Source organism: Phalaenopsis equestris, unplaced genomic scaffold, assembly GCF_001263595.1.
Source record: "Phalaenopsis equestris unplaced genomic scaffold, ASM126359v1 Scaffold000417, whole genome shotgun sequence".
Lineage (NCBI taxonomy): Eukaryota > Viridiplantae > Streptophyta > Magnoliopsida > Asparagales > Orchidaceae > Phalaenopsis > Phalaenopsis equestris.
In genome coordinates this window covers 503,103-529,415 of record NW_018164858.1, presented here as the reverse complement: position 1 = coordinate 529,415, position 26,313 = coordinate 503,103, and the positions used below count along the sequence as shown (strand labels likewise).

General features: G+C 34.3%; 1 protein-coding gene across 1 annotated transcript; it reads right to left on the bottom strand.

Annotated features, from left to right (window-relative positions):
- Window positions 1–4,764: 4,764 nt before the first annotated feature.
- On the bottom strand, window positions 4,765–19,212 carry LOC110027171 (calmodulin-binding receptor-like cytoplasmic kinase 3). Its single transcript, XM_020728485.1, has 7 exons — window positions 18,709–19,212; window positions 17,878–18,132; window positions 17,244–17,506; window positions 7,051–7,216; window positions 6,883–6,972; window positions 5,093–5,391; window positions 4,765–4,997 (listed from the first exon to the last, which is right to left on the bottom strand). The coding sequence occupies exons 1-7, from the start codon at window positions 19,019–19,021 to the stop codon at window positions 4,785–4,787; spliced, it is 1,599 nt and encodes a 532-aa protein (XP_020584144.1). The 5' UTR covers window positions 19,022–19,212; the 3' UTR covers window positions 4,765–4,784.
- Between the last annotated feature and the right edge of the window lie 7,101 nt (window positions 19,213–26,313).

Sequence of the window (26,313 nt, the reverse complement as noted above, 5' to 3'; positions counted from 1 at the left end):
ATATTCCAACTTCTCATCTTAAAATTCATAACTTATAATCAGTGCTAAGTACTTAAATTTTCATTTGAAAGGACCTTATAATCATTTCATTCTTGACAATCTCTTTTTTTCATAAAAATAATCAATTTGTGTTTTATTAGGTACATTCTTATAATAATATGTTCATTTCTTTTCTCAAATAAAGTATTAGCAATAACAAAATCATAAGCTAAAGTAAAATTTAATTTCTACCTTCTTCATTAATCACTCACTCCAAAATCGTAGTCACCATGAATATTTTTAAAATCTTCTACCACCTCCAATAAATCTTTTTTCTTCAAGAGGTATCATTTGTATTGATTCTTCTAGATCATTTCAAAAATTTTTTCTTTTGAAATTATATGTAAACCTACTTGAGGAGCATAAGCACTTATAATATTAAAAATCTTAGTATCCATAACAATCTTTAGAGCTATAATTCTATCTTCAAATTTATTAATTATTACAACATTATCTTTCAAACTCTTATTTATAATTACACCTACATCATTTCTAGTGCCTCTCATACTTGAATAATAAAGTTTAAAACCTAAGCTATCAATCTCATTAGCTTTTTCTCCAACCCATTTAATATTTTAAATGTATAAGATATTTATATTTTTATGAACTATAATATCTACTAATCCTATTAATTTAAATATGAGAATACATATATTTTAAGATCTTATCCTCATATTAATTTCATGAACTAAATTATTTATTTGCATCTGTCCATAATATGAGAACCTTTGCATATTTAACACTGCTTCTAGATATCAATTTAGCGGTCATTGCACACTTTTACTGTATTCAGGTCATATAGTTTGTTGTTTCTAAAGGATTCCCTAATATTTACACAATGATTTAAAAGATTCATGTCATGATTTTGTCTACAAAAAATTTATGCTTGTTGTTGACTAACTAATGCTATTCTCAATTTTTTTACATTCGGGGCTTGAGATCTTCTAATGACATTGTTACTTTATGCACAAGTATATAATGAAGAATCATCTTCAAAGAATAAGTTTAGATTTAATGATATATCACAAAAAATAAAATATTTTGTTTAATTTAAAATTATAATCATCACAATCATCATTATTAATTATTAATGAAAAGATTTTTTTTTTTCATTGGGGTCTTATTGCTCTTTCAGCTTAATATTCTTGGCACTCTCTTAGTGTGGACTTTTTTAAGGTCACAGACTTTTATGATTTTAGCCTAATACATAAAAGGCTATTCAACATGAGTGAAACCAAACAATAACACAATTTTAGATAATGTTTTATGTATTTTTCCTTACTTCATTATCATAATTTTATAAGTACCTCTTCAATCTTATCTGATCTCAATTCAACAAGTTTTAAAGCTCTCGCTCATTCATACATTTTTAGATTTTTGCATATCTCCCATCTCAAAACTTCAATTTATTTTTAGTTAAGCTTGTTAGAAAGCTAAGAGAATTGTCTAAAAATCACTAGATTGCATGTTATTGCATATCAAATGTACTATGAAGAAAACTTTTAATCTTCTTTGAGATAGATAAAGACCAAATCTATATTTTTCATAATAAAAATTTTTCATACACATTGCATTGGTAGAGGATCAAGTGAATCATATAAAAGCTGAATTTTTTTTATTTTGGGATTGAATATAATATTCAAATAATATATCTTCTCAAAAAAAATAAAAATATTATTCAATAATGGATTTAATCATAAATTATAATTTCAGGATTCACACGGATATTTTTCTCCTACCCAATTTGAGTAAGAGATATTTTATTTAATTTTCTATAAAAGTAAGCTTCTATAGTTAATTACATCATAAAATAGGTAATTATTTAAGAAAAAATCTCAATTAAAATAGTTTCTCTTATGATTATATGCAATTTTAAAATTTTGGTTTCTAAGCTGTTAATTTTGAAGATTTAAATAGGCTTGGTTCAAGTTTTTTCTATTTTGGGTAGCTATTTTTTATTTTTTAATTTGAAAATATTACAAATTCAAACTTTTGTTGCTACAAAAGCTAAACCACCATAATATTATCATGTTGAATGAGATTGCCAAGGAGAGTTAAGTCATTTTCCTTATTTTTTAGCACATTATGAGGAATTGTTTTTTTTTTTTTTTACTTCAAGTATGAAGTTTGAAAAAATGAGATATTGTCACTCATTATTAATTATATAGTTTTTTTATTTCCAATATTAAAATCTTTATCAAATTATGAGAGATTGGCAATGACCTTTTTTAGAGTCAGAGATATGTATATCAATGTCACATGTTTTGTAAGGGCTTACCTATATGCACAAAATTGGCTTTCTTCATAGGGGTTTGAAGCATGGTCCATTATTTGCACTCACATTTGGTTTTTTTTTTTTTAATGTTTAATGCCATAAATTTATTTTTTACTTGATGGTACATTTCATTGACCCACCTAACTGTAAACCTTCTATAGTTTAAGATATTTCTTAAGACAAAACTGAATTGTCTCACAAGGCATTGGGTAAAGTTGCTTTGCTCATCAACATGCTCACCAGTAGCAGTTATGTTTATCAATCTACTTGTTGGTCTATTCATGGATACTCTTAAATTTTTGTTCAAAATGTTAGAGTTAGAATTTCAGTTACATTTTTCCTTTAATCCTAATTGACATCAATAAATTAAAGATAATCTAAGAAAATGTAGTATTTCAAATTGGAGTTCTCATGTTCAGATTTCTAGGTTGTTTTTGTGTGGTGAGTTCACATGGTTAGGTGGAATTTGAAAGTATGGATTAAAATTCTTTGGCTTTGAAACAAACTAATTTTCAGGCACATGCTAACCTTGATATGATGAGATATTAACTCTTTTTTTCTTAAATAGTTTTGTTTCTAGGATTGCAATATTTACCAAATCATGAGAGCGACAAAGCTTTATTTTAAAGTTAGTATTTTTAGTGATAATCAAATTGGGTTGGCATTAACAAATGGTATTTCTGGCTATTGTAACAGTAAACCTTCATACATATATATATATATATATATATATATATATATATATATATATATTCAAGTGTATTCGATGATGATGCTTCGGAGAACAATCTTTCATACACTATTGTATATATTAGGAACCTTGCTCATGATTTTAGCTCTCCAATATGTCACATATGTCTCAAAGTAGATTTTTGATTAGCTATTGATTTATTATTTTGTGTTGATGGTTGTTTCAGGTGACACAAGCTAAATTTCATGCTAAGTACACAAGCCCACCCCTCTTACTATGACCTCAAACTCATTGTCACATCCGGATCATCCTTTTTAGCTCTCAGGGACACTTGGATATTCAGATGCTAATCTTCTGGCATATCAACAATAGTTGTAGTACCCTTGGCTACACAACATAGCCTTGTCCACTTTCCAATCATTAGTAGGCCTCATCTCCGGTAGGTCTCAGACCATCCATGATGCTTGTCCATGCCACTCATCCTCTCAACAACTGATTTACAATGATTAGAGGCATGCATTTGACTGATTCTAATGGACCCTGCTTTTTGTTCTTCAAATCTTTTTGTCATTAACCCTATTTGTTACAATTTTATCACTTTGTTGACAAGATTCTGGATTTGGTTTTTGTAATATTTATTATATTGGTAGAGGGATGTTGAGATTAATTTATACTTTAAGCCCTATTTTGTTGTCCTTGTTGATCTGGATCATCAGTTTTAAACTTTAGTTATGTTTGCTTGCCTTTATTGGAGGTTCAATCTGTCTTTTACTTTGGAATGTTTGAACTATGAGATATTGAAGATGGCAAAGGCACACATCTGGTGCATGTTTTAATGAATTATACATGCTCTTATAGAAATAAATATCTAATTGGTTGATGCATGAAACCTGTAGTACTTGGCCAACAATTTGCATAAGAATCTCTTTATGAATGATAGAAAGTTCAAGATAGTTTAGCAACTTTGCATTTGAAAAGAGGAAATAGAAGCAATACTGGGATAGTTTCAAAATTTACATTGAAGTTGATGGAGGTGGGATTACAAAATGGTAGATTTAATTGTAAGGAATTTGCTTATTTTTCTAATGGTTATACTTAATCATGATTATGATTATAGTTAATCTTGATATGTGTGAGTATTAGCACAATTATTTAAGGTTATAATTCTCTTGTGCATAATAAAACAAAGCAAATACTTCAAGGAGGATTTCCTAAACCACCACCAAGCTATAGCCCTAAAAGACTTATCCCTAAAGAACAAAATACCCATAAATTATTTTATTCATGTCATCATAATAACTTATATAAAAATTATTTATAATGATATCATTGCACATAAAAATGACTTGTTAATCATTTATGATTTGTGATGACCCAACTACTTCATTCAAATTGAGCTTATAGTAATGAAAAAATTCTGCACATCTTAAAAGAATATGTTTTCTTAGTTGTAGGCTTGTAAAATATCTTAATGGAAGCTCATATTACATCCCATGACAAAGAACTACTTCTGATCAATCTCAGCATCAAATTGGTAAATTCATTAATCTAAATCTTGCCATGTGTGATAAAACATTTGCACATAAAGTAGTAATTCAAAACAAGTTATATTACATGAGAAGAATATTAAACAATTTGAGAGCACAAAAACGGTTCAAGTCCACTAAAGGCTGCTAATCTACAGTAGGAAATGGGTCATACAAACAGCTTGTTTTCCTTTACACCTTCAGAAATAATCTCTTTTTTTTTTCTTTTTTCTTTTTTTTTTACAGGTTAAGTTTAATGCTCAATTCTAATACTCTTGCCAAAGTCTTTTCTAATCTCCCACAGCTGCTCTACTACTTCTTTCATCAATGGCCGCTTAAGACGAGTCGGAGCGGCACAATGGAACGCCAAACTAAGCATTTTTGTGACTACTTCAATGTTTACTTCTTCCTGCAACATTGGATCAACTACCTTTCTGATATTTCCCTCATTGAATTTATTGAAAGCCTGTAAACAACTCTAAAGTATGAACAAGTTTTGCATAATGAGGCAGACAGTATTATAACAAAATTAAATATTGCATAAAATGCGGCATTCGTTACCCATCGGATGGTAATCCTCTCATCCACGCTTCTCTTCATTTCAACCGGACGACGAGCGGATAAAATTTCAATTAGCAGTATGCCGAATGAAAATACATCACTCTTGGGAGTGAGTTGATAAGTTCGAAGATATTCGGGGTCGAGGTAACCGGCTGTTCCCTTTATTTTAGTTGATATGTGAGTCTGTCCTGCTTCTGTTGGCCCGGTTCTTGCGAACCCGAAGTCAGACACCTTAGCTCTAAAATTTTCAGTTAGAAGAATGTTTGATGCTTTCACATCTCTGTGGATTATGGGCTTTTCTGTAAGAAAATTTAAGAAAGGCATCTGTTAAATGAGAATCACCCAGTGGTGAAATAACCTTCTGAAAATAGAAATATTGCAACTGCTAGTAAAGCCACCAAGTATTATCTTATTTAGCACAAAATGATTTATCAGCTATCATGCACAAACTGAGGCAAGGCATGGGATGGACATTAATTTTTAAAAAAACATGGAGAAAAGATGCTGATAGATGAAAAATTCAGACCATACACTTACATTAGTAAACATAAGTAGTTCATTTGATCACGTTGTTCCTTCTTATCCCTATTAATTAGGATCAGCTTATAAATCCAGCCTCTCCATTCATTGATTGATTTATGCATGAGGAAAGCTAAAAATTAGTTCTTTTTATAATTTAATGTTATACTGAAAAATTAAATATTAATGATAGGTTCTAACATATCCTATGGGAGACTATTCAGGAGAGAAATTATTGTGTCAGGACACCGGACACAAAGTCCAATTAAAATTGTCCACCTGCAAATATGAGGCCCACTGAAATACACATTTCTTTGTTGTTTTTTTAAAAAGTGGGACCCACCTTCCATGTGACCATTTTTAATTGGACACTTGTCCTGATGCAATAATTTTTCCAGGAGGCAAGTCACGAGGTATGTTGGTTACAAAGATAAGACAATGTAGGATACGGATCTTTCCATTGTATGCGGGGCTGAATATCAGGCATCATCGATTGCACTGTACCGTACCATCCATTAGTAAATCTAAACTACAATTTGGAAAATTGGATGATACCATAACGATATTTTTGATGTAAAATGCAATGGGATATAAAATTGACCTCAAGGTAAATCAATGCAGAAAAGTAAGAAATGCGAGATATTTGTGGAAACTGAAAACAAACGTCATGTCTCAATTGACTCAATGTACAATATCACATGAAAAAGGTAGATGCAGACCGCGATTATCCTCCCAAACGATAGAAGAATTTGTTGTCAATGTTGATGATTTCTACCATGCACTAATAAAGTGTTGTAGCTGCCCTAGAGACTTATGTATACCATATCAAGGGGTACTTCATTCCATAAGTTATATATAATCCATAATCTCATTATCTAGAATGACTTTTAAAGATCATATTTGAATTGAGCGTTTCCAAGGTTGCAAAGGTGAATTTTATATATCAGTAAAATATATATATATTGAAATTTACTACAAAATATTACAAAAAATATATCCTCAAATTGGGACAACCTTTTCAGATCATGCCTCATAAAAAATCGAGTCAAGCATGCTCCAGAGTAAAGATATTTTTAGAAACAACTAATAATATTATAACATACCAATAATGTTTAGTTCAAGTAAAAATATCTACAAAATAAAATTAAAAAAAAATCAAAATCAAAAGTAATCACAAATGGCCAATTAGCTTGTCCGCATGTCTTAAATCAAACAAATTAGTTATAACTTCTTTATCTGCCAAGGAATGCTGAACTAATAGCCATCTTTACCTGCATATAGGTGGAGATATGTCAAGGCATGTGCAACATCTATTGCTATTTCAAGGCGTTGATTAAAATCCAGAATGTGCCCGTGCAGACCTGTGGAAGTTAAACTGGAACATAAATACTCCTAGAAGCATAAGACTGAAACTACTTATACCATATCATGCAGCTTACCATCAAGATGCTCTCTGAGAATACCATTTGGTACATACTCCGTAATAATAATGCGTTCATTTCCTTTTTCGGTGTAACCAAGTAACCTGACTAAACTCCGGTGTTCAATTTTGGCAAGAAGTTCTACTTCGCTGCTAAACTCATCTCTAAGTGTCCCAAAATGTTCCTGCCAAGAAGATAAACAACAAAAAAGTTTTAATAATGTACAAGTCTTAAGAAGTGCTGATTTTTTTATCAAAAGTAGTAAATACACTCAAATAAAATTTCCTCCTTATAGACATCGCCATTAGTAAAATTATTTTGATTATTTGAAGTTAGTTTTACAAATTCTGATTCTCAATTCATTCCTAATAAGTGTTATTTTAGACGCTATTTCTTTTGGTCAATCCATTTTTCCTCCTAACCATTCCACATTGCTCATATACCAGACTTATTAGGGTATTGTTCCAGTACTTTCCGCACCTAGTAATAAAAGGAAGCATAGAATTTTGAAATGCCAAAGCTAAAGCAAAATTCCAAAGATAATTCACATGCACTAGAAAAAGTGCACATTAAATAATTGAAGGACGGAAACCCTTGCTCCTAAATATGATTGGCCGTGTTGCAAGCCAGTAAAAAACATGCATTTTGCTAGAAATGCCAAAAAACAAAAGGCGCACAGTCGAAACTAAAATTAAAAAAATACCACTATTTTAACTTCTGAAAATTGAAATACATCTTTTCATCCATAGGTGAGGTATAATGTGTAAAAATTAGATTTTAGGTGCTAGATATGTAAATATATAGAAATTAAACGGTATGTATGTATATCTTCCCAAATAATGTTGATATCACAGTCGAAAGAAGGATTTCATAATAAACAACATCAATCTTTGAAGTGTACAATCAAACTATATCAAACTACATTTTGCTGTTTAGAGAAGATAAAAAGTGAATAAAAGAAACTGTGTACATGGAACGGCTGGATTTATGGCCCAGGCCTAATAACCAAGTCGATCATCGCAGGCAGATTTCATTTTAGTTTACTTAACTTTGCATGAATACATGTAGATGATGCAACCAAAATTCTTTAAACCTTCTAACTCCCCCAAAAGCATTGATGCAGTAGCTAACAAACTTGAAAAATCAGAAGCTTTCAAGCTTCTGCGTCAAATCAATAAACTATCATATAGATAAATGATATTAAATTTTACGCCATGGTTACTGGAAACAAAGCAACCAGGTGATTATGTTCTAACCAACATAAACATCACCAATCATGTTCATATATATACTCTTTGAATGGTGCCATTATATTTAAATTACCATATGAACTAAATTATATATAATACAAATTTGCATTTCTTATTATTATAATATTTTCTCATTATTGATGATATTCTCCTTTATTGTAATTATAATTTTAGTTTTTTTTAATCTATACCTACGAACATATAAACTTGTACAATATGATAATTTAATAAAGATGTAGACCATTACAAATTTTAATTCTAACATATTAGTGCAATTAGAGCCCCTATCTTTCCTACCAACCACCTAGACCCTCCAGCATCTTTTAGGCCTCTATCTTAATTCTCGTATGGCAATCTTGCTACACTAGCCTCCATCAAATCTCATTCAAAGGCTCTTGTTCTTCACTACTACTATCTCTCCTACGGGAGCTCATAGATTTGCTTTAATGGTTATAAACAGTTACGCACGCACCTTCTCGACCACACATCCTGATACCGGAACTAGTAGGGGAAATAGTAGAAACACCAAAAATAATCTTACATTAACATTAAAATAAGATTACATCATGACTCGAACGGAAATAACAGCCCACAACATGAAACGAGACAAACAACACTCCTAAATGTATCTTAATGGGTGGTGGAAGTCGGCTAGAGGGAAGGGGATGATTGAAAGAAGGGATGACAACCACAAAAGGTGGTGATAGCGAAGGGAAAGAGTGGAACTGAAGGGACAACAAGAGAAGGGTTGTGAGTAGTCGGCAACGATCGAGTGGTGGTTAGGAGAAGCTTCAAGTAGTCGGCAACTAAAGGGAGTGAAAGAGATGGGTTAGGAAGGATAAAAGGGGAAAGATACAATCATCAACCCAGAGGGGATACAGCCGGAGCACCACCATCTCTTCGGATATAGCCCACAAAGGGAAAAGAAACTCCACATAGAAGATTTGAAGCTAAAGTCAAAACACAACTCTAATCTAACTACCACATACTCAAAGACAGCAATTTATAGACCTAAAGGAAACTTCTACACAAAGGAAGAGAGTGGCAAGCCTAGAAAAATCCAGAAAAACCAAATTCCACTATTGAAGCCCATTTGGATCGCACATGTTCGTAATCCCGCTTGCCTGCTCATTCCCACGAAGGTTCACAAGCTCCCTGCTCTCGAGTGGTTCTCTCGCTTTCGCGAATTCTCACGGGTTCGCGCTCCCGTGAAGTCTCACAGGGCTTCGATTCCACGAGATCAATGCAGCTCAAATCGAGGCGCAATTTAGCGCCCCAAGGCTCCTGTTTTAGCGTCTGAGTTAGGGCCCTGGTAGCGTATGCATCAGTCTCCTAGGGTTGGGAGAGCTTTGACTTCATTGGTTGAAGCTTTTGTTTCGTTATCATCTATCCTGGATCCCATTGGCGACTGTACTATTTCCCGGGGTATTTGAGGGTCTTCCCGAGTTTGAAAGTAAATGTTCATATCAATATGTCCTTTTGAGGTTGTGTACCATGCCAATGCTAGTGAATCTTCCCAAAGTAACATATGTTCCATTCAATTCAGCGTGTATTGATAGTAATTGAATCATTCCCGCACGACGGTGGTGTTGCTGGTACGTCGTCAACCTGACATAACCTTGGTCGTATCTGTCCTGTATCAGGGGCGGGCGGCTTGGTCATCTCGTCTGGTGTCATCATTAAAACTGGTTCTACTAACAATGTTCTGTTGAATAGGGATCATGTGACCTCAGCCACTGTAAAATGAAGGAGGGTGATGTGATTCTCGTCCTTGGTGAAATAATATGTGTTTTTATATTCGACGCGTTGAATCCTTCGATGAAATTGTCATGGTCTTTCTAGCAGAAGGTGACATGCATCCACGGAAACCATGTCATGCCATACTTGATCTTGCAGTTGGCCTCCGATCAAAAATTCTACCAAGCATCTTCAGTCGATGTTGACCCAATTCTCCTTCAGCCACGTAAGTGAATATGGCTAGGAGTGTCTCTATGTTGCGAGTCCTAATTTCTCTACCAGCTGTGTCCATGTCACGTTCTTGCTGCTTCCGTCTTCGATAATGAGACTACATACCTCTTCGTTTATTGTGCAGCAGGTGCAGAATATGTTGTGACGAAACCACTGTGAATCTCTCATGTCCTCGGTTTGTAAGACTTGTCGAATCATGAGCACCTCTACTTCATCTGGGGGAAGCTGATACTTCTCATCTTGTTCTTCGGCTTTCTGTTCATCGCTAATATCTTCTATGGCGCCTTGATCTGTGCGTGTGACTACCTTGCTTGTGGGGCAGCTAAAGGCAATGTGGTTATAGTTGTGGCATCGGTAGCATTTCCTAGCTGGCACCGTGCTAGAAGAGTTGCCCTTCTCTTGTTTCTTTCAGCTTTAATCAGCAGTGAAATTCCCCTATCTGGGCTTGTCTGTATCTCCTGAGAGATCTCTGTCGGTCGTGGTAATTGTAGGTGACAGCTTGCCTAGAGATTGTTGCCTGAAATATGATTGTTACTGACCCTGTTGTTGTTGTCTTTCCACCTTCAAGACTAATGTTTGGACATCCCCTAGCATCCAATATGGCTGCAATTGTATCACATTGCTGATGTCAAGTTTCAGACCCTCGAGATATGTGGTTATCGTATGCTCCTCTTACTCCGTCAGCTGGAATTTCATCAGCAAATGGTCGAATTGCGCAGTGAACTCTTCAACTGAAAGATCCCTCTGCCACAAGTTGTGGAGCTTAGAAACATATCCTAGTATTAGTGAGGTGGGAGGTACTTTTTCTGCATTACTTTCTTCATCTTCTTCCATCTAGTGATCTTTTGACTGCCTTCTCTCTTCCTCTGTCTAATGCACATTTTTCCAGCATGGGGAAGCACCCTTCTTTAGCTTAACAGCGGATAGCTTGACCCATTTATCTTCTGGAGCATCTTTTTATTCGAAAATCCGTTCAACGGATTGAGCCAGATGATAAACTCATCGGGATCCATGCTTCCAAATTCTGAAAGGTCCATCTTGATGTGAAAATCCTGTTGACCTCCATAAGGAGCCTCTTCTCTTGGCCTCCTTTGATATTGAATACCAAAACGGAGCGACCAATATTCTTCATCGTTGTGACCTTCCCTGTGTAACGGATTAAGATCCTCATTTTTGTCTTACCCATGAATCTCGACCACAGTCGAAAGTAATCTCTTCCTGATTCCCGTCATCTAGCTCGGCTAGTCTCCATTGCATACGACAAATTTCACGTTGTATCTTTTCCTGAGTAGAGCCTGACACATCTCTCTACGGTGGCATGACAAGAGTTGGGAATTGGAAGAAAAAAATTGATTGAGGTGGATTGAGCACGGGCAGATGCTAGGGAACTTTAGGATAGGAACCGGAACTAGTAGGGAAACACCAAAAACATTCTTTCATTAATATTAAAATAACATTACATCATGACTCAAATGGATATAATAACTCACAACATGAACCGACACTAAAAACACTTTTAAATGTATCCTAATGGGTGTTGGAGGTCAACTATAGGGATAGATAATTGGAAAGGGTGACGACAGCCACAGGAGGCTGGTGGTAGTGAAGGGAAGGTGTGGAACTGAAGGGACGACAAGTGGGAAGTGTTGTGGGTGGTCGCCAGCGATCGTGTGGTGGTTAAGAGAAGCTTGAAGTGGTTGGCGGCTAAGGGGAGTGAAAGAGATGGGCAGGGGAAGATACAATCACCATCTCAGAGGGAATACAACAGAAGCACCACCATCGAGAAGTTCAATGGGTGGAACCTTTCCATTCTCGAGGATGCAAGTGGATGATTTGCTACATAAGAAAAAATATATTTTCTCAATACAAAAAATCACTAAGAAGCCTGAATCAATGAACATGATGGAATGAGAGTGTTGAATCGAATGACCCTAGGTTTGATCTATTTGTCACTTTCCTCATCAGTTGCATTCAATTTTGTGAATGAGAAAATCACGATAGATCACATTGTGGCACTTACAATGATGTATAATAAATTTTATATTTCTAATAAGATTTCTCTGATGAACAGGTTATTCAACATAAAGAAGATGGATGACAGTTCGGTAGCAAAACATCTAAACAATTCCAACATTATAACGAGCCAGTTGTGTTTTGTGGGGATCAAATTTGATGAAGAGGTAAAGACACTGTTAATTTTGTCTTCATTGTCAAACAACTATGATGGATTGGTGACTGTGGTGAGTAGCCCTTCAAAGAATATGAAATTAAACTTAGATGACATTGTGGGTTTAATGCTGAATGAATTTTTTTTACAGAAAGGTAACATATTGTGAATATTTAGGTTATGCGTTCAATGCTAAAAATATGAAAATAAATCTGGACATGAATACGCAAAGAGACAAATTGAAGTCCAAAAGACGAAAACCTAGGTCAAACAGAGAAAATAATAGAGTGTGTTGGAACTGTGGAATGAAAGGACATTTCAAGGACTGTAAAGCTCCAAGGAATGCTGGTGGTGGAGAACAGGAAAGAAATCTACAAATGTCTCCACAGGCGAAGTCCAAGGTGACTCCATGATTTTATCCCTAGTCAACACTAAATCATGAATAATAGATTCAAGTGTCTCTTTTCACACATGCCCCAACAAAGAGGTGTTCAAAAATTACACTCAAAATGATCTAGGGTATGTTTATTTATGAGACAAAAATGCCAGCAATATCGTGGAAAAGAGTGATGTGAATATCACGTTGTCAAATGGAACAATCTAAAAGCTTATTGAAGTTAGACATATTCCAAGTCTGAAGAGAAATCTGATCTCGGTGAGTCAGCTAACAAAGTTAAGGTTCGTGACAACTCACAGGTAATTCGTGGAACGGGACCAGAAGGGTAATGGTGATGGCTTAGAGGAATATTGAATGCACTCTACATTGAAATTTTTTCTCCTGTGATGAAGATGACAACCATGAAAGTTGTATCAAGTTTGATAGCCTAGGAAGATCTGCATCTAGAGCGAATGAATGTAAAGACGCCCTTCTTACATGGAGATCTGGAGAAGGAATTATACATAATACAACTACTGGGTTACGAGATTCCAAGGAATGAAGATTTGGTCTACAGGTAGAAGAGTTTTTATACCTTGAAGCAAGTTCCGAGATAGTGGTATATAAGGTTTGACAATTTCATGTCAAAAAATGAGTACATGAAATGCCAGATAAATCTCAGTTGCTTCATCAAAAACTTCAATAATTATTATATCTTACTCCTTTTATATGTGAATGACATGCTCATTACAAGGGCAAATATCAAAAAATCAGAGACTTAAAGGAGTAATTATCCAATGAGTTTGAGATGAAGGATGTAACTCCAACTAGAAAGATCATAGTGATGATATTCAGTAGGAACAGGAGTGTAGGTACACTGAAGTTATCTCATCATAATATTTTGAAATGATCCTATAGCGGTTCAACATAGGTAAGACAAAACAAGTTTGAACCCCCTTAGGTAGTCACTTCAAACTATCTAAGAAATTATTACCTAAGTCTGAAGCAGAGCAAGCACAGATGGGGAGAACTTTGTATGCTTCAGTAATTGAAATTTTGATTTATGATATGATTTGTATCAAACCAGATATTGCATATATAGTGAGAGTAGTCAGAATGTACATGACAATACAGACACATACATCATTGGGAGGCGGCGGTGAAATTGATTATCAAGTTTTTGAAGAGAACAACATGACACTTTGTCATAGAAGTGCAGAGATAAGTCTATATGGATTTGTAGATGCGGATCTGACAAGAAATTAAATCTTCACTTTAGAGAATATATGGTGAGTTGGGTTTCTAGGATGTAGAAGATTGTTACAATTTCAGCTACAGATGTGGAATACTTTGATATCACTGAGGCTAGCAATGAGATGATTTGATTTATAGGGCTTTATGACAGAACTGAGAAAGGAACAAGGGATTGAAAAACATTATAATGACAGTAAGAGTGTTATTCATCTTGCTAAGAACGTTATTTTTCATACCAGGATAAAACATATCCAACCGAGGTATCACTTTATTCATTATCTCCAAGAAGATGAACAATTATTTTTGGATAAGATACACACAACTCAGAATCCTGTGTACATGTTGATAAAGGTAGTGATTATCCAGAAACTAGAGCTATACTTGGCTTTAGTTTGAGTACAAAAATGTTGATACTAGAGGTGAGTCACACTACAGTACGAGTAAAGATGGTACAAATAGGGTTAGAGATATAAATGATAGGTGATGGGTGCTATCAGTCTGCAAGTGGGAGATTATTATGTAATGGAGCTTGAAGCACCCAAAAGCACTGCCACAAGAAGCATCCAGGAGCGCCTTTAGCATGGTGTAGCCACGCCTGATATGTGTGTAACTATGTCGGGCAGCGTGACTGTGTAAATGCATCACGATACTATAGCAGGGAACAGGGTAGGGATTTTGGTGGGAAGCTCCTGCGTTAGTCTCCAGAGTTGGGGAGTATAGTGTATGATCAATCATTTTAAAAGTGATGGGAATGTTGTAATCTATCGTTAAGTCAATCTTATTAGCGTCAACATTCCAAAGTACATCCTGAAATAGAGGCTTGTTGCCTTCGAGAGGAGGCGGTCTGAAAGGGTCACCCGTATCCATAACGGTGACATGCTAGATCGAAGGAATAGAGTGAATCTTTTCCGCCAAGTCGATTCCAGGAAATAAGAACCTCTATCCCTAAGATTTGAGACCCGAAATAACTGAGAAGTCAATATTTTGAAGTAGATGTGGATTTGCCACATTTTGATGGTTACTTGGATCTAGATGAGTTCATTAGGAAGCTTCAAACTATGGAACATTTCTTTGAGTACTAGGAAGTTCTACCAGACGGAATGATGAAACTAATCGCCAACAACTTAAAGGAGAGTGCATTATTTTGGTTGGAAAATTTAGCACATCTATGCTGGTGTGAGTGAAAAGACAAGATCACTATTAGATCTAAGATGAACTTAGAGATATGGCACCGGTATCTACCAGCTCACTACATACTGGATCTTCAAACCCCAATTTCAAAAATAAAGAGATCACATCATCGAACAATAACCACATCTTACAAGCAGAGTTCAATCCTAAGTTTTTACAACCAAAGTACCGCAAGGGGATCATCCAAGTTGACCTCGACTAAGGAGAAACTTATTCAGAGTAGAGAACAGGTGGAGTGAACCAATACTCTTAAATTCGTGCGTTAATGGTGGAACTGTAGGAAACAACAGTAAAATCTGTTGTTCTGGAGGCTACGCTTGCAAGCTCCGCTACACTTACTCTGTTCCGCTTCAACATATTTCCCTTATCTGGTATACGAGTCATATCTAACAGGAATGAATAGCAAGAAAGCACATCAAGAAAAAAGGTTAGACTACAATTTTTTAGAAAAATAAAATCCATAGTCGTAGCACATTTTATATCCTCCATCAAGGTATTTGAATGGCTAAGGTTTTACAATAGCTAAAAGTCATCAATCAAGTAAAAATACCAAAAATCCATTTTAAAGAAATGTAAAAAAATAGTTAAAATTATTTTTCAGCTTATTTAAATCTTGCATTCAAATATTTTAATGATGGAAAAAGATAAAAGAGAATGCCTATAGCCTTTTAAGAGATAATTGGCAACGTCACATGAATAATCTACATAATGTAAAGATGTAGCTATTTTGGCATATGCCAACAGTGCAGCTTGTGGTAGGCTTTGAAGCCATAAACAAAATGAGAGCCAATATGCATAATCCCAATTTTAAAAGTCCAAATAGAAAGGAAAGATTTTGTGGATGGAGAAATGTTGAGTCGCACATCATACACTCTAGAATGTAATATCAATTATCATGTTTGATCTCAATATGGAACCTACTTTTTTTAAAACTTAGGCATGGAAGCAATTCCAAATCAAAGAAACTGATAAGGACAAGTAATTCAATCTTCCGCACATAAACCAACTTATTCTAACTTTAAATATAACACACACCCAAGTAAATTGGACCCAAATTAGTGTTTTAAAAATTGGACCGAACATTAAATCAGAATAACAAAAAGTTCAACGATCAAATATTCAATTGGGGTAAACAAGAGGTTGAACTGGAAAATAAATTTAATTTGAATTAGATGGCACAATAATGATGCAATAATGATATTTTTATCAATTTAATAAATAATATTCAAAATCAGGACACTTAACCAAAAAAATATTTTGAATATGATAGTAAATCAAAATCTTAAGCAATGATATTTTGATTATTTCCACTATGCTCTGTATGCATTTGTGCAGTTATGTAAATGCTTGTAAAAATAATGTGAGCATAACCACCAAATCGGAATGTTAAATTAGAAAATATTTTGCCAACCTCTCTTCCAAGAACTATAAGATATTTAACTTCAAAGAATTTAAAAGTTTAAAATTTTGGGCATATAGTTTTGAGTAAGTTATTTAATAGTAATTTTATAGTTTATATCTGGTCAATTGGTAAAAAACAGAAGGCCACAAATTGATCAGTATTAGAACAAATTATATTATCAAAAAGCCAACCAGTTCACTAGTTTGCTATTTCAACCGTCATTTACGGCCACTTCTGATTGCATATTTTGAGACCAAACGAAATCGACTAAGGAGTACTTCACAGTTTAACTGATAAAACTTGTCTATCCAGTCCAATTTTTAAAATCACATCCAAATCTAAAAATTTTAACTTCAAATGGGGCTAAAACAAGAATAAATGCATAAGAATTTCAATTTATCCTCTTAATTTTGAGCTAGGTTATTTCTTCTATATTTTTATTCCATAACAGAAAGTTAACATTTTTCAAATAAGGTACTAAAAGTGCACATATTCTATATCTATCAATTTTATGTTGCAACTGACTGCAAATTCGTGTTTGTTATGAAAATAAGAACAACTAAGGCAACCATAATTTAATTTACAAATGTAAGAAGTGATTACCTTCTTTGCTCGTTTTACAGCCACAACCTGACCATCACCAAGAATACCCTTGTATACAGTTCCAAATCCACCTTCACCCAGCTTCATTGAAGGTGAAAAGTTTTGAGTGGCCTTGATGATCTGACTAATAGTAAGTTGCAATGATCCAATTCTATTTTGCTGTGGAGATAATGAAAAACGAGAAGGACTTTGTGGTACTTTATGTGGAGTAGTCAAATTTTTGTCAGATGAAGTGGATACATCTAAAGAAGAAACTGAATCCGCTGCAATAAGCCAATTCATTTGGTAAGAATAACACTAACAGAAAAATCTCACCAAATACAAAACATAGCATGAAAAATTAACCACTCTATTAATATCATCATAAGTTCAAATACTATTTTTTAAAATAATAAAGCATATCAAGTGCACTTTCCAATGTGTATAAGGTTTTCAAATCGAATGCTACTTGTTTTGCAATTGATAAAATAAAAACAATCATGTTCTTTTAAGGGAATATTTAGTTACAATGAACAAGAGCATATTTCGATTTCAACAACCTTCATATTGCAACTTTATATGTGAAAAGCTAGGAATATAATACATCGCAGCATACTCTAGAAATTTGAAATTTTGGTTTTCCTATTGAACTTACATGAAATTATTTCTTTGGAAAAAGCTTTTTGATCTATTGGTTCTTTCCTCCTTGCACGAAAGCAGGGACAGATTACAACACAACATAAAAGAAACATTCCTGGTACAGCCAGAACCATGCCTTTGGGTGGTATTTTTAACCTAACTTCTTTGACTTCTTCTTTTGACAGTTGCTTTCTGCTTAGTTGATCCAAGTGAGAGGAATCTGCCTGAGGCAGCACTAGAAGTTTTCTCCCTGCCATACGAAATCCTTCCCCTGCAATTACATATATCATAACTTGATTGGAAAAAAGAAAAGATCTCAAACACCAATCTCATTTAATGAACAAGAAAAATATTTTAAAAGAAATTCCATTTCAAGACTGTAGCTCGTATCTAACCTTTTCAGAAAACGAAACAAACAGATTTGGTCCTGTAAACAAACTTTTTCCAAACATAGAAAAGTACTTTAAACCCGCTCAAACTAAGCAAACACAATAACTCGTCATGAAAATACAATTTTAGCTAGATAACGATCGTGTAAGGAACTCATCACTATCAAGTATCAGAAATGGTTTATACAAGACAAGATGCTAGCTTATTTATTCTAACTTTGATACAATACAAGCTTTCTATGTCAATAGAAATTCAACAAAGTACTGCTTTAAAAACAACTAAGCGCAATCTTCAACTCCATCCTCCTTACACGACATCCGACAAACGTACTAAAAACTGCTAGCCCTTAGTCGCATATTCCATCATCTCTGTACGCGAACTTAAACGAAACACAATCATAACCCACACAAACTAAAAAACCAATAACTCCGCACGTAATACAGAAAAGTAAAATTACCAGAAACAGCATCACTGTCCAAGCCAGTAGCAAACTTCCCATAGCAGTACTTTCTACCAATATCATGCCATTCCTCTGCCCGAGAATCAAACTCCCAACAACCACTAGCAAAAAAAAAGGCCAACATCTCGCACATCAAAACCCGATCATCAATCCGCTCCCCGTTTCGAAAAAACCTATACGAATCCTGCAATCTTAGATACGCAACGCGATCGAAGCTGCAGTTTCTCAAAACATCTCTAACGGATTCCCCAACCGCAGCCTCTACGAACGGCGACGCCACAAGTATCAAGATAGCAAGGATCGAAGCCATCACTGCAGGATTCGAGCACAATAAAAACTAGAAAGGAATCATATCTCGAGCTCAAATTGGAGCGCACGAGCTCTCAGAAGAAGGAAATCACCAATCGGCGGAGGCGTGGAGACAGGACGACTGCGGACGAGATGGAAGAGCAGGGACGGGAGACCAACAAGGTGCTGGAATGGTAGCCAATAACCGGGAAACTGGCGGCTTACCGGTACGGACAGAGGAAGCTAAATATTAAAATATATTACATAATATAGAAAATATAAATGCGTAAAAAAAATAATAGACTAATAGTAACTCCTCGTAAACATAAAAATAAAATAAAATTATGAATGATTTGAATGAGACATATTCTTCGTGAAATCAAAAGATTCAAAATGATATTCATGATTTCTAATAAAAATATGACATGATATAAAAAATAATATTTTAATCAGATGGTCGGCTCGACCGCCGGTTCCAGCAAGTTTTTTCTAGTTCGATGCGGAGCTAATTTTCAGCTCAACCATGATTATACTATGGTAAGTGTGGTTCATACCACATACAAGAACATGAGCAGTGCACGAAAAAAAAGCCCACCAAAGACACCAAAAATATGGAAGGCACCAGGGAGTTTATTAATCAGTTGATCCATGAGTTGAAGGATCGGATGTTGGATGTTGTCATGACTTGGCATGGGGTTTGGAGTTAACCAAGGCAGGTACAGATGACCAGAGAATGTGAATTTTTTTTTTTTATTCGTCTACAAGTTAACAGATGAAAGAGTCACTATAAATTAAATTGAAGTGGTACAATTAAAATTACCTCGTTGATGGTTGTCCGCGTGTTAATATTTTTTTGTTCTATCGCTCATCTTTTAATAATTTAATTAAACCTTAAAAGTTAGTTAAAACAACTAAGAACTAAACGAGCAAGTGTATATTTATACTCCTAAACTACAGTAATAAAATGAAAAGAAAGAATAATATGCATGACAATTAAGTTTCTTTATAAATAAATATAGACATTTGACATATTATTTAAAAGGGTTTATATCGTTATCATATCAATATTATTTCATATTTATACAACCATCACATGAGAAATATTCTAAAAATCATGTCAATTAAGATACATCAATATCAATATATTTTTCCATTTACATGCACAGGTGCATTAGTGTTCCTTCATTAGTACAATCAAAGGGTGTTTCATCACAATCAAGTATGCACATGCAAGCATACTATAAATCATTTTGTTACATTCTAAACATCATCCAATATCTTTCTTTTAGAATATGTATATGTAGTACATAAATGTAACTATGCAAATCATTCACATTCATTTTTAGATGATCAAATGATGAAACATAAAACTAAAATAAAATTATGAATGATTTAATGTTTGACATATACTTCGTGAAATCAAAAGATTCAAATTAATATTCATAATTTTTAATAAAAATGTGGCATGATATAAAAAATTATATTTTAATCAGATGGTCGGCTCGACCGCCGGTTCCAGCAAGTTTTTTCTAGTTCGATGCGGAGCTAATTTTCAGCCCAACCATGATTATACTATGGTAAGTGTGGTTCATACCACATACAAGAACATGAGCAGTGCACGAAAAAAAAGCCCACCAAAGACACCAAAAATATGGAAGGCACCAGGGAGTTTATTAATCAGTTGATCCATGAGTTGAAGGATCGGATGTTGGATGTTGTCATGACTTGGCATGGGGTTTGGAGTTAACCAAGGCAGGTACAGATGACCAGAGAATGTGAATTTTTTTTTTTTATTCGTCTACAAGATGAAAGAGTCACTATAGATTAAATTGAAGTGGTACAATTAAAATTACTTTGTTGATGGTTGTCCGCGTGTTATATAAATATTTTTTTTGTTTTATCGCTCATCTTTTAATAATTTAATTAAACCTTAAAAGTTAGTTAAAACAACTAAGAACTAAACGAGCAAGTGTATATTTATACTCCTAAACTACAGTAATTTAAATTATAGTAATAAAATGAAAATAAAGAATAATATGCATGACAATTAAGCTTCTTTATAAATAAATATAGACATTTGACATACTATTTAAAGGGGTTTATATCGTTACCATATTAATATTATTTCATATTTATACAACCTTCACATGAGAAATCGTCTAAAAATCATGTTAATTAAGATACATCAATATCAATGTCATTTTCCATTTACATGCACAGGTGTATTAGTTTTCCTCCATTAGTACAATCAAAGGATGCTTCATCACAATCAAGTATGCACATGCAAGCATACAATAAATCATTTTGTTACATTATGAAATATCATCCAATATCTTTATTTTAGAATATGTATATGTAATACATAAATGTAACTATGCAAATCATTCACATTCATTTTTAGATGATCAAATTAAAAGATGAGACAGAATAATCATGTTATAATTGCAATAACAAGATAACTTGATTAATGTGATTGATTTAGAAGAAACGCAAACTATTACCATAATTTAGCAATAAAAATATTTATCTCGATTACTGATGATTTTAAATTTTCTCTTCATTTATCTCCAATGTGAAACCTAAAGTCAAGTGCATAAAAATCATTACTAATTTATTATATTTTAATCTTATTATAAGAAAATAATTTGTCTTAATTTGACCCTTCGAAATATCATATTATTTTATTTTTATTATATTGCTCGTTATTTTCGTTTAATTAATATTACTATTTTCAAACAATTTAAGCTTAATAAAATATTGATGATAAAGTTAGTTTAATTTTCTAGTTACTTATGCAATTTATATTTTTGTGGTAGTCATATTTACATTTATTTTGCATAACAATTCATTATTAAACAAACAAATGAACTAAAATAAAATCAATATTACTATAAATTTTTTGTAGCTTAAAACCCAATTTATTTAAACATTATTATTAATAACTAATAATTAACGCTTCTCTTTCGGGTTGTATTGCTCGACTCCATAAAACTTTTTCAATAGAACTCCAAGTACACGCACTTCCTCTCCTTCTCTTCTTCGTTGGAAGGCAAAGACACAATTGAAGCTCTTCCTTCATCTTCCTCTTCAACTCAACTCGCCTCAACACTACACGCGAGATCTCCAACCTCTCCTCAGCTCAGCATCACTTCGCTCGATACTACGAAAAAAAATTACATCAGGACTCCACATGTAAAGCTGCTTACGAAGCCCGATCTCGAGCTGACATGAAGAAGGTCGGGACCCACCTACATAAAAAATGAAAAAATGAAAGCATGAGACCCGACCTGACCGATGTGTTACTTACCCTTGTTGATGCATTATAGGAATATTTCATCGTGTTATGTATATTGCTCCGTGTTACAGAGTCTTGCCCATGCTTTATAAGAAAATATTTTCTGCGTTATTTCTTATTATCACCGTGTTATAGGAATATTCCCTCGTGTTATTCTGAATATTTTTGCATTATTCATGTGTTATTGATATGTTATTGAGGTGATTTTGAGATGTTATTATTCTTTAAACAATAATGCCAACTCAAAATCACCTCCATAATACATGAATAACACATCAATAGAAGTTTTTCATCTTGTCGTTTGATTGTATCAACTCAATAATACATCAAGAGCATATGAATAACATATCAATAATATATTAAAAATAGAGACTGAGGTGATTTTGAGATATTATTATTCTTGAAACAATAATACCAACTCAAAATCATCTCCATAATACATGAATATCACATCAGTAGAAATTTTCATCTTGTCATTGGATTGTATCACCTCAATAACACATGAATGACACTTCAATAACACATTTAAAACAACGATTAAGGTGATTTTGAGATGTTATTGTTTTTTAAACAATAATTATAACTCAAATCACTTCCAAAACATATTAATAGCACATTAGTAAAAGTTTTTATCTTGTCATTTGGTTGAATCGGCTCAATAACACGCCAATAACACCTGAATAACGGAGAAAATATTCAGAATAACGTGAGGGAATATTCATGTGCTATGGAATATTTCTATAATGCATCGGTCAGGTCGGGTTGCAGTTTTCATTCTTTTTTTTATCTTTTATGAAGGTGGGTCATGACCTTCCACGTGACAGCTCGAGATTGGACTCTGCATGCAGAGTTCTGATGTAATATTTTTTTTTCCTTAACGAGGTCGATGGAAAAAAAATATTACATCAGGACTCGCATGCAAAGTTGCTTGCGGAGTCCATTCTCAAGCTAACATCTGAAAGGTCGGGGCTCACCTATATAAAAAATCAAAAAAAATGAAAATGTGCGACCCGACAAACCGTTGCGTTACTTACCATTATCAATGCATTATAGGAATATTTCATCGCCTTATGTATATTCCTCCGCGTTACAGAGCCTTTCCCATGTGTTATAAGAAAATATTTTTCTCGTTATTTATTCTGTCGTCGTGTTATATGAATATTCCCTCGCGTTATTATGAATATTTTTCACGTTATTCATGTATTATTGGTATGTTATTCAAGTGATTTTGAGATGTTATTATTGTTTAAACAACAATAACAACTCAAGATAATCTCCATAACACATGAATAACACATCAGTAGAAGTTTTCATCTTGTCATTAAATTGCATCATCTCAATAACACATGAATAACACACCAATAACACATTAAACATAGTGACTGAGGTGATTTTGAGATGTTATTATTCTTGAAACAATAATACCAACTCAAAATCACCTCAATAACACATGAATCTCACATCAGTAGAATTTTTATTTTGTCATTGGATTGTATCATCTCAATAACATATCAATAACATATGAATAACACATCAATAACACATTAAAAATAGTGACTAAGGTGATTTTGAGATATTATTGTTCTTTAAACAACAATTTTAACTTAAAACTACTTTCATAACACATTAATAACACATCAGTAAAAGTTTTTTATCTTGTCATTTGGTTGAATCGCTTAAATAACACACCAATAACAAATGAATAACGCAGAAAATATTCAGAATAACGCGAACGAATATTTCGAAGTCATGGAATATTCCTATAGCGCATCGATCGAGTTAGGTCGCACATTTTCATTCTTTTTTCATCTTTTATGTAGGCAGACCCCAACCTTCCACGTGTCAGCTCGAGATTGGACTCCTCAAGCAACTTTGCATACGGAGTCCTGATGTAATATATTTTCTGATACTAGAAGTGAGTAAAACTCCTCTCCCTTCGATTTCCGTCTCCTCATTTCTTATAACCCCTCTATTCAGCTTCCTCACTCTCTCGCTTCGGTTTCCGGCTCCTCTCCTCATTTTTTTGTCTTTTTGTTTCCTTTTCCATTTTTTTTAATAGAACCATTACAAATGCTATTCAAGAGGCATTAGCTCGAGGAAGGGAGAAGCATCTCCAAGAGGAAAAGTTGACAACAAGCAGTTGAAGGGCACCCTTAACCCTGGATAGAAAAGGAGATTCATAGTACTTTGAAAACGTTGGGTCAGTGCCGATAGACAGTCATCGATTTTGGTGTACTAAAGCACCCCACCAGCCAGTAAATACATTCTCTATGTGAATCTCTGAGATCAATCCCCCAGCGAGGCTTCAAATCTCTACATTATAATACTACAAGCGTCAAACTGATCCAATTAACCACATAACTTCCTTTGAATTGACAGTATGCTTACTGAAGATAACTGATGCACTGAAGTGTCAATCTTTCTGCACCACGCTGAGGGAGTTGGTCCTCATGTGGTTCACTGATTTACCACAAGGACTGATTGCCTCATTCATCAACTTCAGGCGGTTGTTCATGGAGTAGATTACTAATGATAAGAAATCGCAGAAGAATTGAAAGGACTTTATGCAAATCAGTCAAGGGGAGAATGAGTCTCCACTCATTTATTACCCGCTTCCAGAAGGATATGCTTGAAGTACGAGACCTGAAGCTGGCAGTGGCTCTTGCTGCCCTGGGTCAGTGGCTAAAAGAGGGAATGTTTCAGTATGCTTTGAACTTATATTGACTGAAGACCTTGGTCAAGTTTTTGGAGAGGGCCAATAAGCACATATTAGTCAAAGAGTATAACTCCATATATGCTTCATCTAAAGGAGAGCCTTCCACCCATTGCCCGCAAAAGAGAGCTCCTCAAAGAGATAGGTGGACGTCGGGAGATGACTCACATCCTTATGCCCATCCATGTTATGAAGAAAATTGGCTGCCTTGGAAACAGATCACACAAATGAGGAGGCCAAACTCGCTAACTTGACTAGCAACTGACTCTCTATAACAAGTGCTCGTTGCCTAACCACAAACTACCAAAAATGATTATTGAGAGTTTTGATGACGCATTTAGTGTAGGCCATCTAGAATAAGGAGTATTTTAAGAAAATACCACCAATAAAGATCATCGCTTACCTCTGGGATCCTAAGAAGTACTATAAGTACCACCAAAACTATGATCATGATACAGATGAATGTTGAGACCTCGAGAGCATGGTTGATGAGTTGATTAGAGTGAAAAAGCTCAAGGAGTTTGTAGTTTTAAGAGTAATACCGAGAGGAAAGATAAGGCGTCAGTGGAAGAGATCTTGAATGAACATGTTCGAGCCTATGCCATCCACATCACTGGCATAGTTCCTATCATGTTCGAAGTGGAGGAGATTCATCACGTCGAGCCAGTCCAAAGAGGCTTAGGTCAAGCTAATTATGTCAAGCACCATAGCACTCATATGCAACATGCATCACCCCATCCTTTTTATCACTATAGACCTGCCTCGCAAGGGGAATCCATATGACCATGCCATCATCATCACGACACTATTCAAAAACTAACAAAGAGAAAACATTCTTATCTACATTGGCAATTCAGTGAATATCTTATTTAAAACATTGTTTGATAAGATGGACATCGGAAATTACTGACTTACTGTTGCAGCCACCCCACTCTATGGACTTTGAGGAGAAAGGAAGTCTTGAGAACTATCACCCTGTCAGATACATGAGGGAAAGTGACAAGAAGTTTACAGACATGGAGGATTTCCTAGTAGTCATCTTGCTACCAACTTACAATGCCATCTCCGACTGGCATCTTTTCAATAACTTCAAGGTTGTCACCTTGACATATGGCGGTAAAGTTTCAGGGCGACAGAGAGGTGATTATCATTAGAGATAATTTGTAGCAATCCCACACTTGCTACCTTCAGACGATTAAAGTGTGGAGTAGGAGTCATCCAAGATTATGAACCTACTTGAAGACTAGATAATCTAGTCAGAGTCATAATCAACAATCTACTTAAAGTTTTTTCTCATTTGGTTGAA